Source organism: Pygocentrus nattereri, chromosome 10, assembly GCF_015220715.1.
Source record: "Pygocentrus nattereri isolate fPygNat1 chromosome 10, fPygNat1.pri, whole genome shotgun sequence".
Taxonomy (NCBI): Eukaryota; Metazoa; Chordata; class Actinopteri; order Characiformes; family Serrasalmidae; genus Pygocentrus; species Pygocentrus nattereri.
This window is the reverse complement of record NC_051220.1, coordinates 32,910,483-32,930,876: the sequence shown is the minus strand read 5'-3', so window position 1 is coordinate 32,930,876 and position 20,394 is coordinate 32,910,483. Positions and strand designations below refer to the sequence as shown.

Sequence of the window (20,394 nt, the reverse complement as noted above, 5' to 3'; positions counted from 1 at the left end):
CAAAATGCTCTTATGTTGGGCACATTTGTGCAGCCAAAGAGTGCAGAAGTGTTTTTTAATAACTACATAGTGTTGATAACTACGCTATAATGCTACCCATTACTGATTCCCTGAGTGCTCCCCTAATAGACCTTTAAAGGAAAAACAAGTTCATGGTTATTATCTCACTTTCCTATTATACTTAATGCATTTACACTTTATATACACAAATCTCTTTTCTCTTTTGTTTTTGAAGCCTTTTTTATGCCTATTTTGTGTTAACTTACCTAGATCTAGTATAGTTGATTTTTGCAGGAAACAAAGATTTTGTAGTGAACTGTTAAGAGTGGACATCAGCTCACAGAATTCGGTTCAGAGGAGAGGTTACCCCTCATAACCCACCCCGCCTACCCTGTGTGTACTCCAAGGCCACCATGATCGCCTTTCTTTAAATCCTTGTTGGTAGAACCCACGCCAAAGAGGTCTGCCTGTGTAAACAGCTCATCAAGACCTTTACTTTGTCAAAACTAAACAATTGTTGTTCTCCCACTGCAAACCAAAATAATGCATTTAAATAAATAATCTTGTGTTATTATAAGAGATATTTTGTGTCAAGCTAAAAAATGTGTGTGTGTGTGTGTGTGTGTGTGTGTGAGGGGAACACTGTGGACATCAGTAATAAAGAAATGAAAGAAATTGTTAAGTGGTTTTAGTTTTAGACATTGAAAAGAATAAGTTCGTACATAGGAATTGGTTAACTTTGTCAAATAAAATAATTCTTTAAAAAAAATCCTTTTGGCAACCTGTGTTTCAGAAATGTGTAACAGAATTTAAAGACTGCACTGAACATTATTATGCTATTATGCCATCTTTTTTTTTTTTTCAGGAAAAAATCAGGAGATACTAGTCCAGATTAAAGAGTCCATGTTTTTCCTCCAAATTGTGTAATTCAGTTGGTGAGATGTAAACAGTCGTTCAGAATGTTTGGATGTGAAACGGTGCATTGTAGAGAAACTTATTGTATTACAATACTGTAAAACAATACTGGGCACTGTTTTGCCCTAGAACATCCCATGTGTACCTCTTAGCCATGAATAAAGTTAAACTGTTTTAAGCTAAACATTTGTCTCTAAACTATTGTAAAACAATGCCCCAGGCACCAGGCAACATACTCATATCCATTTAGTGTAATAACATTTGGTGATGTAGATTTTTAAGCATTAAATGTTTAAGAAATCTGGGTAATATCAACACCAAGGTGAAGAATTCGAGCTCTATGTTTCTCTACAGTTGAGTATTTCATATGAAATCACTCAGTGAATGACTTTGTTTACTTCTTAGTGATCGATGTATGCAGAAATTTAGAATTTTTTAAAAATTACTGTTAGTGCTTTAAATTGTAGGAGTGAGTGGTTTAGGATTTGATTTTTACACCATTATAAGCATAAAAGACATAAAAGACATTTGTCCCCAGTTAGACATGCTTTAAAAATGAAGACAAACACGGTGACATTTTCACTGTCAGACTTTAATGTCCGGACACAACTACAGTCAGAGGTAATCAAAGCAGAATGAACAAAACATGGTAGACCACAGTTTCCAATACAGGGGGGGGGGGGCAGTCCTACAACCTACTTATGGACATCATCATACATCACGTTTAAGATTGCATTCCAAAATACCAAAATCAAATGTGCTTATGGGAGTTACTTCATTTCTAGGCATGTACTGAGCACAGGCAGTAGAGATTACACAGTGCACACCAACACAGACACTGTGCAACAGGGATACTAAAGTGACTAAACAGAGGACTGCAGCATCTACAGGAATGTGTTTAAAACATGACATGCACCACCCACACATGACGAGTTAGGGTCTTTTCTTTAAGAAGAGCTCTGGTGGTGTTATAACACTTACATGGAGATGCTGCAGGCGTCACATGGCAGTTAAATAACTGTCTTGTATAGTATTCAGTCCTGCACATCCATGTAAATCCTCTGTTTCAGTCCCAGTGGTGAAACGTTAATGTGAAATAGTTAAGCACGACAGAATACCTTGTCTACAAAAGTGGACTGCGTTTTGTTTACCTTTAAAACAGATTACAATCTGTTGAATATCTAGCCAGCAAAATGTATGTACGTATGCATAAATTATAATTGAAAGTTGGCTATATGATCTAGCAAATGTGACATGTTACCTGTTGCTGAAAATCTCTGGACTATGTGATTGCTGGATTGAAGGCACCACATAACATCTGTTAAAAAGTGCAGTCATTCCATAAAATTACATTTCATTGTCTGCTCCACAGGGCAGGATACATACACTTTATCTGATACAGTGTAAACCACTTTTTCATACATACGATAGTGTTATAAAAACATTTGTACAGAAATCTATAAATCTACAAGGTTAATCAGATTTTTTTGTATTTTTTTTCTTACCCTTTTGGTCAAACAAAAATATTGAGTGTACTGAATGTATTATTAGAATATGTAACAAACCAATTTAATACATAGTACTAGATCTGTACAAAAAGTCCAGCCCCCCCCTCAATGAAGCCTTGAGTGACAAGCCTGAGCTGGAATGACCTCCAATAACAAATTAAGTATATTATCTGTGCATAAAAACACGTCATAATTGCTCGCATGTGATGCTCAAAATGCTGTGCTGGGAGTCCTTCAAAAAAAAAAAGAAGTCATTTCACAGGTCATCTTACCACATGTATGATTTTTAAAATCATTACTCTTTATGTACAAGTCTGAATGAGCAGTATAGAGTGGGAACTGTTTGTGTGGATGTTTAGAGCTTAGCTGGCTTGGCTTCACTGATGCAGGTTTAGGTTCAGTTCATTAGAGCAATGGTAGAGGGGTGTGAGGGAGAAGGGCGTCACTTCCCCTCCGTATGGGGGGCTGACGCTTGGTCCTCTGCAATGCACTCATGGGGCTTGGAGGTGGCCAGAAAGCCTGGCAGGCAGGTGCAGGTGTATGAGCCTTCTGTGTTAGAACAAACTCCATTCTTGCACAGCTCCACTTTGTCACTAATATCCTTACATTCATTTATATCTGAAAGAAGAGAACAAACAATCTGAGCTTCTGGCTGAGCAGGGCAGATAAAAGTTACTTAGCTCAGCAAATGACTAAAATGATGAAGCATGTGAGATATTTATAATCTTAACAACAGTTTTCAGTAGTGTTTGAAACCTAAAGGTCGTATTTTTATTAAGGACCATTCTTCAATTATTTCATTCCCAGTCAAAATGGCCTTTAAGCACAAGTTATTCATATTTAGGAGATACAGCTGAAGAGATTAGAAAGAAGGTAAGAAAGGAGAAAGTCAAAGGAAAATAAGTGAAAAAACTGGAGTTTCCAAAACCAAAGTTCAAAAAATGATTAAAAGTTATAGAGAAAATGGGAGTCCCCACAACTGTGCAGGACCTGGTTGACCATCAAAACATCTGAAAAGATGTGTACCTGTGAAGCTGTTATTGAGAAAAGGAGATAGACAAAAAAGAAAATAAGTAAATCCAACAAACAAGCTGCTGGTGCTCTCAAACAAATGGACTGTATCATGAGAAACAACAAGTGCAATTAACTTCTGAACGTGAATTTTGGAAGTGTGGCTACAAATTTCTTTGAAAAACTAAAAGCAAGTATCCTTAAAAGAATGGAAGTTGTAATAAAGTCAAAGTGTAAACGCAATTATTCTGAAAAACCTGATATTATATTTAGTTGTTGATGCTTGTGTAATTTTCTGTTAAATGTATGCTGAAAAATGAATAAACTGCCATTTTGGCTGGAAAAATATATAGATGAAATACATAAATGAATGATCTAGGTCTTCTGCACAGAACGGTAAGTGTTCCTCTTTAAAGAGGCCATATCATGGAAAATATAGTAGTATAGTTTAAACCACACCTTTCACTCCCCAGTCCATGTATGGACACTAAAGTACAAAACCACCCTGTTTTGAATTAATTGTTTTTTTGATATCATGAAATCCAAAGCCTTTATATATCCACCTATTCGGCCTGCAGTGGTCTACATTGATTCACACTGAAGCAATGAGGCACAACACAGTGCAGTCAAAGCAGACAAAGAAAAAAATGTATTCCTAAATTCTAAAAATGGGATGTAATTCTCTTTAGCACAGAGATTTGACAATGTAAGGTTAGACATTAAGTAGCTCTGCTTTTGGTACCAACAGAAGTGATCAGTTAGTCTATGCTATTACCATTAAAGTTTTGATTTGATTGTACAGAAAGAAACATACTACCACATATGCATGCGCATGGCATTCAGGCTTGGCTGAGAGTACCTGCCCAGATAGACCTAAAAGAATACTGGACTGCCCCCAAGCAAGAAGATTCGTGTCAGTGACAGAGCCCCCTTAATAAAAGATACACTTTCTCTCCAAGCACGCATTCTTAACTTGCCTTGGTTTTCTTTCCAACAATGTTCTTCTCTGTCAAACTGATGAAGCCCTCTCTTCTCTACTCAGTTATGTAATTGCTCAGATGCCCCCTCTGCCAGCTGCTCAGTGAGTCAGCTAGCATCTTGTATTGCTTTCAAAGTAAGCAATACTGAAAAAAGGTCAAAACCAGATAATGACTCAGAGGTTTTGTGCAGACAGTGGATTTTTGTATTGCTTTGTTAGTTTTTTGACATGCAGTATATAAACTGTGTACTTATTTCTAAGGTTCTAAACCTCGTTGGAAGATCTCAGTGACTCACCACAATGCTTATTTATCAGTCATTTGTTCTGTCTCATAATTGTAGTGCATATTCAGTATGTAATCAGATTCTTGGACGATGCTGTAACAGTAATCAAGTCAAGCAAACAGAGAAAAGTTATTTTTGTTATATGCACATAATACAATATGGGTATGATTCAAGGACTTTGGCTCGCAGGCACCGTCTTCCTGCTTAGATTTAATGTTGTAGTGCAGATGACACTTTGATCATCCATTTGTAATTGTGATTCACATGGACTAATGCATGGCCATTACTGTCAGCACCTTTGATTGTCCAAGCACACGATGAGAAACATTTTTGAGGGACATCCAAGAGTTGTCTCTTTAAGGGACAATTCCTGTGAATGGCTTTGATTGAGTGTGAGTACAATGAAATGCATCCAAACTTCACCTCAGTCACATAATTGTAAAACAGCATGCACTATGGACATTATTGATTTTTCACCCTAAGGAAGGTTTTGGGCTGCCAAAAGCTAAAATTATAGTCTCTTTTGGAAGTTGAAAAGGACACAGGAAAAAAATGTTTTGGAAGCTTGTCGAACATAGTTTTATCATTTTTCAGGAATTTAGAGAAACATAATATGGCTCTACTTAAGGACAAAGTATGGCGTTTGGACGTATTAATGGATTATGACACACTGTTTCATCTTTAACCAACTTCAGCTTGTAACTCCCATTGCAGTGAGAATGAACAGGAACAGGAACAGCACACTCTGCACTGTGGTCCTCAGTAGCTTTACATTCCATGTTTAGTAGTTGTCTTTATTTGATGTAGCTTCCAGCCAGATCAGTGGTGCTGATGCATGTAAATAGAAGATGCTATTCCATTCAGAAATGACTGCAGCTGTTATAGGAGAAATACAGGAGAAAAAGGGGCCTTACCAATGCATGCCATCTTGCTTAGGTCAAGTTCATAGCCATCAAAGCAGTCACAGGTGTAGCCCTCTCGCACACGAACACAGCGGCCATTTTCACAGCCATTCAAGATGCCACACTCTTCTGCTTGTAAGCCTTCAAAGCCCTCATTATGACCTGATGAAAAACAGGCACCATGGAGTTACAAGTATGTTCATGAAAGGTACAGACGATGAGAATAAGGATACAATGCTACTACTAGAGATGGGCATTTTAACCAGTTTTTAAATGAATAGTTTTTAAGAAAATTATTTATATGAACGCGAAATAAAACAACACAAATAAAAACACAGAAGGTTTAATATTCATTTATAATGAGCAGTTAGCATGAGAAGTACTGCATACTTGATGATTATAGTTGATTTAGTGCTTTATCTTTGCTTTAGATATATGCAATTAAACTACTGATCAACAGTACAATAACTTTACTTACACTGTACAAATCATCGGTTGTTTGAAATGTCTCCATCTCTACTTACAAGTTATCCTTTCGTTTAACGTGATACATAATATCAGCTGCTCTTGTCCCAACAATCTTTGTGATTCTACATCACACACTCAGGCAAAAATGTCTTCAAAAATGACAAGATAATGCAAGATTTCATTTCTTTATTCCAGCATATTTTTATTTGAACATCTGTTCATCTACTACTAAAAATATTTCAGACATCCATATAGATTTAAATAACCATGTCCATCTCTATTAACTACAATTATTGTTGAGGTAATTTATTGACATTAGACGTGTAATAAACAGATGTTCCCTGATTGTGCATGCACAATTATGCTCATTTTATAGTAATATACGTTACCCATGTATGGGTCCACTCGGCGGGGTGGCTGGTTCTCCCTGGTTCTGTGTACAGGTACTTGCACTGCCTCTCTGGAGCTATAATCACTTGAGGGATCAGGGAAGATGGGGCCATTCAAAGGTCCTTCGGGGATATAGTAGGGGTCACCTCCCAAATGACCATAACTATCCCAGTAAGGTCCATCAGGAGAGGCATCTGGTCCATACTCAAAGCCTGGTCTCTCCCGTAGACTGTCTGAGCCTCTCTGAGGCTGGTTACACAATTCGGCAAACTCACCTATATGGAGACACATGCCAAAACTGTTAGTTGCAGTTTATATCAAGTACAGTTAGCTGTCAGTTCACATCACTGAATCAGGAGAATGTCTCTATGATGCTAGTGTAGTCTTGCATTATATCACCTGGATTCATACAGAGACTGCTTTGGAATCAGCTCAATTTCTTAAGGAAAGCTTTTCATCGAGCAAATGACAGCCACAATAGGGCAAGTTCAAAAGACTGAAACACGCAGGTACATTCCATTTGGAAATCAATATTCACAAGAAAAGGCATTGGATGACTTTCATCCAATCAGCTGAAAGCCTGGCAAGCCTTTGTTTGGGGGACTCAAGTATTCAAAGTAAATTTTCTTGTCTCCAGAAGTTCTTAAGGAAATTAAAGCATTTGGTACCGAGTCTGTGTGTTCTGCCATGATGATGAGATGCTTTATTCAGTCATAAGTTATCATTAAGTACTCACTAGATGTTTGCCCAGGGCACAAGGCACATTGTGAACCCCAGGCAACACCACTGACACAGCAGCACTCTGTGTAGGTGGTCCGAGTGTCCAACATAGGATGAGAACACATTCTGTCAGCTTTCAGCTCCTGCCAGCAGATGTCCACGTGAACATTATGGAACTCATGAGCACCTACCAGTAGATACAGAGAAAGTAAACTATGTATAAATGTAGAAAAACAGAGCAAACGGACACGCTCTTTAATGCACTCTCTCTCAACTAAGTGGGGATCTGTGCCTCACCATCCGTGATGTTGATAGAGATGCAATGACGCTGTGTGCTGTCCAGGACCAGTGGAGGGCTACAGAAACAGTTGTAGGAGCCAGGTGTGTTCACACACAATCCATGTTCACACAGATTCTCCTCCTTACATTCATCATAGTCTGAAATACATTCACAGAAAGAAAACATCCTTAGAGCACTTAGCTCATACTTATATAGATATTTCATTCAAATATAATAAAATGGAGTCTCATAACATTTGGCAAGAAATAAATGATCAGATTTGATTTTAAATCTAGCTGACTTTCCAGTTACACCTGGCTCAGCAGCAAAAAATCTTGGCGATCATTCGATCAACACATAGGCAGCATCACTAGAACAGCTTTTTTACAACATTGCCAAGATAAGAAATGCCCTATTCCTGTGTGACGCAGAAACACTAGTACATGCCTTTATTACTTCGAGGCTAGACTATTGTAATGCACTACGGGCAGGAATCCAAGCAAACTTCAGCTAGTCCAAAATGCTGCAGCCAGGGTCCTCACTAAAACTAGAAAATATGATGATATCAGTCCAGTGCTATCATCACTTCATTGGCTGCCTGTTAAATTCTGTATTGATTATAAAATTCTTTTATTGACATATAAAGCCCTACATGGTCTCGCTCCTGAGCGCTATACAAATAAATTTGATTTGATTTGACATTGATTGAGGCATATGATACCACACAGGACCACTGAAGAAGTCTGTATTTTGCATATTAATATGCAAATCTAAAAGAGATGGGTGACACCTTAAAAGAAAAGTAGGAAGGAGCATGTGAGGCAGGACTAAATGTTTGCCCCCTAAAGTGAAAGGGTCTGGTGGCTGTGTTATGTTATGGGGCATTTTTGAGGCATGGATTGGTTCCACTTGTCCCCTTAGAGCAAGCATGTCAAACTGCGGATTTTCTGGGCCAAAGTGCTGTGGAGATCAGCATATACCCTCATCTAATTCTTTGAATTCAGTTAATGAAGGCCTTGCTAATTAGCTGATGAGCTGAATCAGATGTGTTTAATGAGGCAGAATGCTGAAGTCTGCATTTTTTTGGACCAAGAGGACTGGAGCCTGACACTTCAACCTTTTTCCTATTCCTATATTTCAACTCTACATGATTTTCTGTGACACATTTAACTAGTAAACATTACTTGGTTAAAATAAGTGGCCATGTCTTAAAAAGATATGGCATCTGTTATGGTGTACCACAGGTATTTGTACTGGGTACGTTTGTATTCTCATGCAAATATCTTCTGTAAAATACAGAAAACATGGAGAGGCCTCATTCATTTGTTATGCTTCTAAACTGTGGAACTCAATTCTACTCACTGAGCTTGACAGTCAAGCTCAGTGCTCACTTTTAAGAATCTTCTAAAAATGTTTCTCTTTAACTTAGCATTTAATTAAAACTCTACATCTCATGGTATTTTTCTTTTAATTTATTTTTAATTTTTAATCTTATATGATTCTAAATGAATACTTATAATTTCTTGTATTACTGTTTATCACCTGTCTGTATAGCACTTTGAGCTGCAATCTGCATGAATAAATAACAAACAACTATAAACAACAACTATTGTTATTATTATTATTATTATTACTATTAATATTATTATTGTTATTATTCCTGATGCCTTTAGATAGATTAATTATTTTTTTAATTCTTTCATCCAACTACCTCTAGTGGTTTATCTGTGAAATTTTGCTTTTTATTTTATACATTTTTTTCATATTTTGTTTGCTTCTTATTTTTATCTTTTTATCAGCATGTACTTATTGAATAGTTGTTACCATTAACGCCATATTTTTTTTGTTAGCCTTATTTGCACAATTCTTGCTTTAAGTACTTTAACCTGTACTGTAAGGTGTAAAAAGCTCTATACAAACCCATTCATTATTAAGATTATTATTTTTGCAAATAAATTAGCACTACTTACCCACACACTCCATACGAATGTGGTCGTAGTAATAGCCACTGCGACAGAAACAGGAGTAAGTGGAGTAGAAGTTTGAGCAATGACCATTTTTACAGATTTCGGGCCCAAACATCTCACATTCATCTGCATCTGTGGGCAAGAACAGAACAGTACACTGGGCTTACAAGCTGACAAATAATGGAAAACTTGCCATGCCTTGAAAGTCAACAGAATATCAAAATCAATGCAATCAAACTGACCAAAACATTACAAAACAAATATCAAGAACACAGCATACAAAACACCAGGCTTTTTCCAATGAACAGTAGATAATACGCCTGGTTTATGTCCTCGAACCACGGGAGGATGAATATTATCAGCATGAAGGCTCTTAGCTTCTCAGACATGATGCAATATTAACTCTTTAACATCCATGTTTGAGTCACTACTTAATTTGTAGGATTTTTAGGTGAGGTCACAGGGTAAAGGCACTTTCAAACGTAAAATATGTATGAATGAAAAGAAAAGAAAAAAATTTTGATCAAAACATGCGTGCTAACCTTGACTGTCAGTCCCACATGTAATCACAGAAGCACACAGAGGGTACATTTTCAGTTAATTACAAGCAACAAGCAGCAGATGCAGAAGTACCTCTGAGCTGGAGCTGACTAAATCCTTGTACTGAGGAGATGACTGTGAGAATACCAGAGCCATGTGGACAGAGCCAATCATACTCCTCTGAGGACAGAACAAACAAACAATCAACAACAAAACAATCAAAATGGCTTAATAAGGCATAAACTAGGTATATTTTAGGGGGAATTTAAATGAACCATTGAGTCAGATGATAAATATAAAAAGTCAGAGTTGAAAACACATTTTGTTGAACTGACGTCTTTGCTCTGAATGTCCCTATATCATAATTATGTTTATTTTATTTAAAAAAATGACCAAAGATTCCATTTTGTCAGTAGAAAATCAATCTTAAAATTTAAACAAATTTTGAGCAAAACTCAAAAACTCTACACAGCTTTCAACAAATGTACACACATAAAATCACAACAAGGTGCACATAGTTGCAGAAAATGTGTTTTCATTGGTGGCATTTCTTAATGTTACATACTGATTTTCAGACTTAAGGTGATGGAGATGATTTAGTACATATGTGATATGTATCTTATTACTGTTTCAATTGATGCTTTGGGCTAAAATAGATCATAATCCTCATAACCATCTAAGGTATTGAATGCTTCATTTGATATAATTTAATAGATTTAATAAATAAATAAATAAAAATAAAAAGCAATTAAGTATTCAGACCCTTGTTTACAAGGATTATAATCTGTTTTAATCGAAGGCATATGACATTATCTTGTTTTATATATATATCACATATTGATGATACTAACAAGACCTCTAATAGATAAATCTTAAGATGATCAAGTTTGTTTTATTATTATTATTATTATTATTGTAAAAAAACCAGCCTAACTGCTGTACCATGTCCTTTGATTGGGCAGGGGTGGATTTCACAGTTGTCTCCCCAGCCTGCACCCACAGTGCAGCAGCACTCCTGCTTTGTTACATTACGGGAGAGCACGTTTTCACATAAGTTTGCATCGTTCAGGTTGTAGTAGCACTCCTTTCTCTGTCCTTCATCAGAGGCAACTGGAGGAGGAGCTTGGAAGACAGGCCCTGCTGAGTCTGATATGAATCCCACATGTAACACACCAAAAAATGAAAGAGTCAGAACACCAAACAGGAGGACAACGGTGTTTTTGAAAGCACACAATTAAAGAAACATTTCAGTGAAAAAAAACTGACAGAATTTTCCCCTTATCCCAAATGATGAGCCAAAACATATACATATGTTTAGTTTAAAACAAACTGCATGTTTAAATGAAATGGAGTAATTACAAACATTGACAATGTATGAAATGCTGTTATCTATAAAAATTAACGAAAGTATGTTGCCTTGCTAAAAATAGTCACTTTGTCCATTTCTGTAGACAGCATTCTGACATTCATTAGCAGAAATCTGCTAATGCAAGTATACTCGATTTTGGACTTGCTGAACTCATTTAACAGACTGAGAAGTCACTAATCTGTGTCTCAGACTCCACAGCCTGAAATGTAAACCTGAGGCTCTCCTGTAGGCTGCAGGAGATCAGCTTAGTCACGGGAAAGCAGAGTCATTGATCACACAATGCTGTAATGTTTATCACATATTTCCAGCACAGCTTGACACGACCCTGATCATTGTTCCGTGGACGCTGGCCACTCATATCTAAACAAAGAACTCAGTCAGTCAACTCAGTCAACTCTCTTGTACAGTCAGTAAGCCATACTTATTCACTCAGTTGATTTACACATGTCAAAAAGGCAACATACCAGAATGTACAAGGGACTAAAAACACATACCTGAGGATTTTTCAAGCTTTTATGTAAATATCTTTTGTTTGGAAATACAACATTGATACTACAAGGACAGGCCAATTTCATATCTGGAGGTAAGGTTACTGAATTTGTTCCAAGTCATAGTGAATGTCCGTAATCTGTTTGTGTTCAAGGTTGCAAAAAAATGTTTCCACATATGCACTGCCAACTGTTAGACTACATCCATGTTTGTCTTGAAACAGAATTAACTTGACTGAAACTTGGCTTTAGCAGACTGTCTTTGTCATGTGGAAGATGGAATATGAGGTCAGAATGAAAGATAGCTTGGCTGCTTTGGTGCAAATTGCTCATGTATTTGAGTTATAGAAACATGGGGATTCCTTTAATTTCAAATTGTGTTCACCTGTTGCACAAATAAAGCCATTTAAACAATTTATACAACTCCATATCAGAAAAGGCTGGGATGTTATGTTAAATGAAAATAAAAACTGAAAACAGCAATTTGCAAATTATTTTTTAACCTGTACTACATTGAAAACAATAAAACAGCACATTATTTGATATTATATTGTTTTTTTTCCAAAATAAACACCTATTTCAATTTAGATTTTTGCAACACACTTCCAAAAAAGTTGGCATGATAATGTATTAATCACTTTGTCACATTGCTATTCCTTTTCACAACACTTAAAAGACCTTTAGGGACTGAAGACATCAAGTGAAGAAATGTTTCAGGGGTAATTTTGTCTTAAGTTGCAGTGCATGGACTTTGTTGTTGCAATTTGCAGCACATGTTACTCCAAAGTCTCTATGTACTTTTTGGCATTAATGATGCCAACACAGAAGCGTAGATTACCTTTGCAAAAGGCACCAACAACCTCATACCATGACAGACCCTGGCTTTTGGACTCACTTCTGGTCTTGAGCACACGGCATCCATATCTTCCAAAAAAGACCTGAAATGCTGATTTATCTGACCACAACGCACATTTCCACTGCTTGATGGTCCATCCCAGAGGCTTCTGAGCCCAGAGAAGTCACAGTACTTCTGGGCAGTGTTAATATAAGACTTCCTTTTGGCACAGCAAAGTTTTAACCAGCATTTGTGGATGTAACTATATATTGTAATGCTTGACAAAAGGTTTGCCAAAGTAATCCTGAGCCCATGAGGTTATAATGCTTATAGATAAATGACCGTTCTTGATGCAGTGCTGTGTGAGGGATCGGAGAGCACAGTATTCAGCTTAGGCTTGCGCTCTTGCCCTTTACACTCTAAAATTCCCCTCACATTCCTTGAATCTTTTGATTATGTTACGGACCATAGAAGTTTAAATATCCAAATCCCTTCCTGACTTTCTCTGAGGAACATTGTTTTTAAACATTTCAATCATTTTAAAACAACTTTTCTACAACTATTTTGTTTGGTTTTTATTATCATCTTTAAATTAATTGTGTGGCACATATGGAAGATATTTACAAGTGTTTTTTAGTCAAAAATAAATATATTTATTTGAAAAACTCACAAAAGCACAAATAATGGCAGCCACGTTAACACTAAAAACAAGACAAGTTTTTCTCAGGTGATAAAAAAGTGAATATTTATTATCAGCTTTGGTTACATCATTTAAAATGTAACCTAATTTTGTTTTATCGCTTGCCATTTGCACAGAAACAGAGCTATTGATAAGAAGTGCTGCGCTTATGAAACATCAAAAGCTTTGTGACTAATAGCTCCCTCTTGTGGAGAACTCTCAGCCAGATAGACATACGTTAAGTGAGCGAGTGAGTTTCAAGCCAGTTCTTATAGGCAATTCTGATAAAGAAATATCCACCTAACAATAATTCTGTGTTTGTAAGCTGGCCATTAATGAAGGATTAGAGGATGGCTAACACCATCTACCCTCATTAATTTTCTCATGCATTAATTGGCAAACTGGCTATCCTCGACTTATTTTTGCGCGAGGACGAGGCCTTTTCCTGATGCTGCTTTTAAACCAAATCATGATTACAAATCACCTGTTCAAATCACATCATTATTTAAATATTTTACCTCATGACAAGCCCTAAATTGCCCCCATCTCCACTTTATTTGGAATGTGTTGCAGGCCTAAATTCAATTCAACTTTATTGTCATTATACAATACAGGGTAGTACAGTATAACGAAACACTATCTTTTCCAGTGCAGTAATAAAAGATGCATTGTAAACAGTGCAAAGACAAAAGACAGTAAAAGACAGACAAAATGTGCATAGTCAGTAAGTACAGGTGTCAAATGTAGACAAGATGTGCACAGGCAAGGAATGGCAGGAATGGATGTATATTTACAAATGAAATGAAGTTGACCAGACAAAACATGAAATATAGGACATCACTTTCTTTTCTATTTGTATTTTTCATACTTTTTCAACTTTTTTCTGATTTGGGACTATACATACATGCACATTGGGGTCCAAATGTCTGAAGCCTCATTGGCATTCTGGGAATTATTTCATTCAACTTGGGAAACAAACAGAAATCGTTCCAACTTTGAAACAGTGTTGTCAAATATTGTGTATTTTTTCATTCATGATTCTGCACAATGTCTAGGAGACTATTTAAATTTAAACCATTTTGGGAATGTGACCAATTTACAAAAAGGTCAGATGTTTTAACTCTTCTACTGAAGTTCATGATGGATCTTAGGTTGATCTGATCTACTGCTCAGAGCCTTTTGCACAAACTTCAAATATTTCAAAGATTTAACTTTTTACTGAAGTTATTCTGCTGACAATATAATTTGTAATTAATATTTGTGTGGTAAATTAAAAAATAATGCACAATATAAGCTTTTTCAAAAGTGGTCTCCGCGGTATGTATGAGTTTGTTTTCTTACCTGGTAAGTCAGTACTGTGCTGGCTACACTGGCTAGTAACAGGGTCGAACTCCTCATTCTCATTGGGGCAGATGCACAGGAAGCTTCCTTCTGCATTCTCACACAGAGCCTCGCCACAAAGGTCACTGTGTGTCTCACACTCGTTTACATCTGTGGAGCCAGAAAGACATATTTCAAACACCCATCTTGTACTTCCATTCATTTTATGAGCTTCACCTACCTTAAAGGGTCTGCTGTATGTTTGTATAGTTACAGGCCTCTATCCCACCTACTCTATTCATCATTGGTCAATTTCTGACCACAGGGTCACTAGTAACCAACTAGTATTTGTGTGGGTGGAACATTCTCAACCGAACAGTGACACTGACATAGTAGTGGCATGGAAGTGTGTGTGGTGCTGGTACAAGTGTATCAGGCATTTTTTTTACACACGTCAGTGTAACTGCTGGTTTGACTGGTTCACAACAAGGACACACAGTAGATTTACTAAGATTTACTATTACGGACAGTCTATCAACATTTTGAGTGCTAAGGCAAAACCAGATCTTTGAGTGTTAAAAAAATTTACCCAAAATAACAATTTTTCTACAACTATTTTGTTTGGCTTTTATTACCATCTTTAAATTAATTGTGTGGCACATATGGAAGATATTAACAAGTGTTTTTTTAGTCAAAAATAAATTACTTTGTTTGAAAAACTTTTTTTTCTCTGAGCACAAATAATGACAACCATGTTAACACTAAAAACAAGACGAGCTTTTCTCAGGTGTTAAAAGTGACTATTTATTATCAGCTTGGGTAAACAAGAATAGGGGCTTCATAATAATAATAATAATAATAATAATAATAATAATAGTAATAATCTGTTCCCAGCATTTTGTACTTTGAGAGGGATATCTTTGCAGATTTATCACTAAAAATAAGTTTTAAAAATTCATTTTATCGCTTCTAATTTGCACAGAAACTGATAAGAAGTACTGCTCTTATGAAGCATGAAAAGTGTTTTGACTAATAGCTCCCTCTTGTGGAGACATTTCAGCCAGATAAACATAGGTTAAGTGAGCGAGTGAGCTACAAACCAGTTCTTATAGGAGCTTCGCTTCTGATGGAAAAATATCCACCTAACAGTAATTCAGTGTGTGTAAGCTGCCCATTAATGAAGGGCAAGAGGGTGGCTAACACCATCTACCCTCACTAATTACACCAGTAAGGTGGGGCTACAAGTGAGGGTTTTCTGATGACATGGCTAATGAGTATATATACACATTTAGATACAGAGTTACTGCTTTCCTACATACCAACACAGATTTGGCGTTCAGGAGAGCTGGTGTATCCTCGGTCACACTGACACCGGTAAGATCCATCTGTGTTCTCGCAGAAGCCATGTTTGCCACAAATTGTCTCATCCTCGCACTCATCAATGTCTGGAAAGCAAAGCAATAGCAGACAGAAATCAATGTTAAAAATGACACAAATTTGACCAGATTTGAGGAATGATTCATTTTTATATTGTAAGCATGTGTGGGTAGAGTGGAGTGGTGCTGGTACGCTTCCAACTGTTGTGAAAACAATTCAGTGGTGCAGCTATGATCAGTTAATAGTCAGTCATCAACACTCTTTCAATTATTGGACAGTACCCTGCCTTGTGTTTCTCAGTACTGTCAACATCAGTCTCAACCTTTACCACTATCCATAATGACAATCATGATTCCCTGAAGTGAACATGAAATCAAAACGTTGTTACACTCAGCATAGCTAAACATTTTCAATGCCCCCACTGTTGTCATTTACTTTTCATCAAGTTGCACCATTATTTCATTCAAATGATGTTTGGGACTGGATAAACAGGAGACCAGTGGCCCATAAAACTGGACAAAATGTGATTTTCTTGCTCTTTTTGGCTCCCCACATGTACAGAGTGTACAACAGTGTGCATGCATCTGGAAAGCTTCAGGCTGGAACATGGGCGCTGTGGAATGATTCGCTGCTCACTTAACAGACCTAGGAGGTCAGATTATGTAACCGTGTGAGGCCTTCAGCTTTCCTAGGCCACTTAACCAATGTTTTATAAGGAGAAAAATGAGCTGAAAACTTTAATGTCTCGTGTCTGGCAAGAAAAGAAGCTTTGAGAAATGCTTTAACCCCAAGTTGATCTCCATATCAATCATTACTTTCCTGTTCTGGAACAATACAAGGCGTCAGTTCATTTTTCATTAGTGCCGGATGGACACTTTCTCAAAAACAGGGTCTACAGGCAGCGATTAATCAGAAGTAGATTAGTTTTGTTTTGTCATCGACTCTTTGGTCAGGGTTTGGCTAAGTCTAAATATGAGGAGTCCTCCTTGAGAATACCGGCCTTTTTTATTCCTTTGTGTGGTGTCAGCGGGATGTTATTCGTGTTCACTCAAACTATTTATCAGAGGCCAAAAATGGATGAATTGAATAAGAAAACATTACATAATGTAAGATAACATTGTAACTCAGCATTTAAACAGCAAAAAAAATAGTTTCACCCATGCTAAAGGAATTGAGTCCCTTTCGCTGGCCAAAGTGAGGGATGAACACAAAACTGGCAATGTGGCTCTGTAACTTTATAATATATAACAGCAAAACAACAAATCAAAGCCATGCTGCATGCATGTACACAGCTCATTCTCTGTATATATTCCACATGGCTGAATAGTCTTGAATACTGGCACTAAACCTCTCCATCTCACTGCAGACATTTGTTAGCAATTTCTTCTTGAATACATAATTTGAATTATGCCTTTGCAAATAGGGAGACAAGCCCAGGACATGAGACAGAAGGGCAAGAAAGGCTGATTATAATTGGCTGAAAAAATAAACACAATGAGTGATATTTTTTTACACCTCAGTCATCAGTGATTGCTCTGTTGTATATATGATGAACCACTGGTTAATGTTAACCTCAAAGTTGAAAGAATTTAAAAATCCCAAAAGCCAAGGTCTCGATGAGTATCAACCCAAAAACCAGTGCCTCAATTCTTCTTGAATACATAATTAGGATTACGGGCTTGGATAAGTGTCAAGACAAGCCCAAGACATGAGACAGAAGGACATGGAGGCCTGATTATAATTGGTTGAAAAAACAAACTCACTGAGTACTTTTTAATTCCTTAATGGCAATGACTCTTCTGAGACATATAAAATGAACCACTAGATAATGTTAAACTAACAGTTGACTAGGATAGCTCCCTCCCCAAAACCAATGACTTGATTAGCAACACCTTAAAACAAATGACTCAATTAGTAACACTCCAAAAAACGGTGGCTTGATTAGCCTAGCCAAGCCAAGCCAAAGCTAATGGCCATTGTCAGTCATGATAACCGTAGACTAGAAGCCTCTGAAAAGACTTTTAAAACACTGAAGTCTGACACCCTCTCACATCTAAGGATAATGTCAGAGTTTTCATTCACAGACTATGATTTTGCAAAGACTGGGGGTCTTGCAGGGTCACTATTGCAAGACTGCAACTGGATTTTTGAGATTATCTCCCATCATGCATCTGGTGGAAATTTACTTTTCCTTTCTTTCATTTTTCAGTTTTTGACATCATTTGCAAAAGCCTATTGTCCTTTACATTGTGTGTAAATTTCATAAGGAATGGACGAAAAGAAACGACCCACAATTACTTGGAAAAAGGTCTGGTTCCATTGACTTACATTAAAAGTAAAGTATGTTTTTCCTTCTCCTGTAAAGTTCTCATTTTGGAGATACAAGGTTCACTCCAATAATGTCAGAGCGCTTCCTAATGTCCTCTGCACATTTCCTTACATTACTGTTGCAAGCTCAGTGAACCTGAAATATTAAAACAGCCAGTTTACATTAAGTTAATTTGATTATTGCTTTAAAGTAGAGCAGATTTACCTTCTTTACAGAGATTTCAGGCTTGCATGCATTTTCTCCCATGCCCTCTGTTGTCTATCACACTGCACACGTAATTTGCCCGCCTGCTCACAATCATGCTCACTCCTGGCATGTCACTGTCTGCATGAGCCAAGACTTAATACTTAAATATTAAACACGGTACATTTTATTGCAGCCAAACTTAAGACAGCCATTCTAACCACATCGCGCTAGATGACGCGAGTGCAATGTTTTGCAAGACTAATGATTTTTATTCAACATTGGACATTTGTCTACAACAATGAAATCGCTTGAAAAGTCATTTGGTATGGTTGTTAGTAACACAAATGGTGAGCAAAGCCAGAAGGATAATAAAACTTGATTTTGACATAGTGAAAAAAAGAAACTTGGTGAGATCATCTCAAAATCACCTACTGCCGTTTAGTGTATAGTACAAACCATTGATTTTAATGTTTGCTGACCAGGATCAAATCCAAAAACAAATGCCAATATTCCCATTAATTTTTATTTGATGTTTTAATTGTAAAGGTGATCATAATGGTCTTTACATTGTGAAGATCAGTTGAGAAGCATACAAATCACACAACAATCCACAACGCAATGCTTGTTTGATTGTTGACTAGACACAAGGACAAAAAGGACCTTTAATCAGTACCTGGCAAACAAGTACAAAAGGGGAGCTACTGCTATTTGACATGCTTATAAAATTACAGTGGAGCACACAACAGCCTAACATAGGACAATGTTTGGAACAAGAGAGAGAATTTTCATTAAACACTTTGCTGGGTGTCTCTGATCAGAAAAAAAGCTAGGCCTAGGTAGAGGGACTGCAGTGAATGCTTCCTGAAAAGTCTGGGCAGTCAGTAGAGGCGGACTCCCACAGAGCAGCTCTAGCCTGCGGGTGAACTAACGGGACAGGAGCCAAACGGCTGGAAAGCAATCAGCCATTGAGCAGTCAGGGAATACTACATCAGCGCCAAAACTACTCCAGCTTTAATAAGGTTGCAATAGAGTGTGAATATGATATGGCACTGTCTTTATAATTCCACTGAAACACACACAGTCATGTGCAGATATGTTGTCCAAATGAGTAAATACACTCTCACACACATGCACACACACCACAGTGCCATAATAAACCCACAGTCTAGTCGCTGAATCCTCAGGGTGGGTTGAGGGGAAACTCTAGCCCATAACTTAGGAGAAGCCTTTTATATCTTTCTGTAAAACATTTCCTCTGGTGTCAGAAGCTTAAGTGGGCTTTTGAACAACACTGTGAGTGGTCAGGCCAGCTGTGAAACCCCAGGAGAAGGTAACAGGAGAGTTCAGCTGCTACATCAAATAATCTGAGAATCACATTTTTCTCCTCCTTTTTTTCCTGAAAGATGGAAAAAGCAGGACTTCCCCTCCTGTAAGCTACATGATAGCACGGACTATCGCATATCACGGCGGAAGGAGAGGAATCAGTGCCAAAATTTGCTTCAACTGAGTTCTCGCTGATGTGAGAAACACTGAAACCACGCAGTGCAATTACGACTGTCAGAGAATAAGAACATCTCAGCGAGAGCAGACCATGGATTACGTCTTATGACTGGAAATTAAGAGGAACTGAACTTCTTTTCCTGTGTCATTATACTGACCACTGTCAAGAAAACTAAACTTGATAATTGTATGCTTTCCAATTAAAAATATGATGCTCAAATACTCAGAGGAGCTTATGTGCTAACTTGATGCAAATTTAAATTAAAGTATATGAAACATGAAAGCTTTACGCTTTGAGATTTTCAATTATTTTCAACTCTTATGAACCTCAGGTTGCTCAAAGTATG

The 20,394-nt window shown here is 37.1% G+C and overlaps 1 protein-coding gene across 2 annotated transcripts in view; it reads right to left on the bottom strand.

Annotated features, from left to right (window-relative positions):
- Positions 1-1,486: 1,486 nt before the first annotated feature.
- Positions 1,487-20,394, bottom strand: part of LOC108423407 (latent-transforming growth factor beta-binding protein 2) — a 151,997-nt gene continuing 133,089 nt past the window's right edge. For both annotated transcript variants that reach the window (XM_037542200.1, XM_037542201.1), the window contains exons 29-38: positions 15,975-16,100; positions 14,677-14,826; positions 10,907-11,110; positions 10,058-10,144; positions 9,428-9,556; positions 7,475-7,615; positions 7,194-7,364; positions 6,457-6,732; positions 5,612-5,761; positions 1,487-3,041 (exon numbers count right to left, since the gene is read on the bottom strand). In XM_037542200.1, the coding sequence (XP_037398097.1) occupies positions 2,866-3,041; positions 5,612-5,761; positions 6,457-6,732; positions 7,194-7,364; positions 7,475-7,615; positions 9,428-9,556; positions 10,058-10,144; positions 10,907-11,110; positions 14,677-14,826; positions 15,975-16,100 (1,610 nt within the window). In that variant the 3' untranslated portion in view covers positions 1,487-2,865. The remainder of the gene's footprint in view (positions 3,042-5,611; positions 5,762-6,456; positions 6,733-7,193; positions 7,365-7,474; positions 7,616-9,427; positions 9,557-10,057; positions 10,145-10,906; positions 11,111-14,676; positions 14,827-15,974; positions 16,101-20,394) is intronic.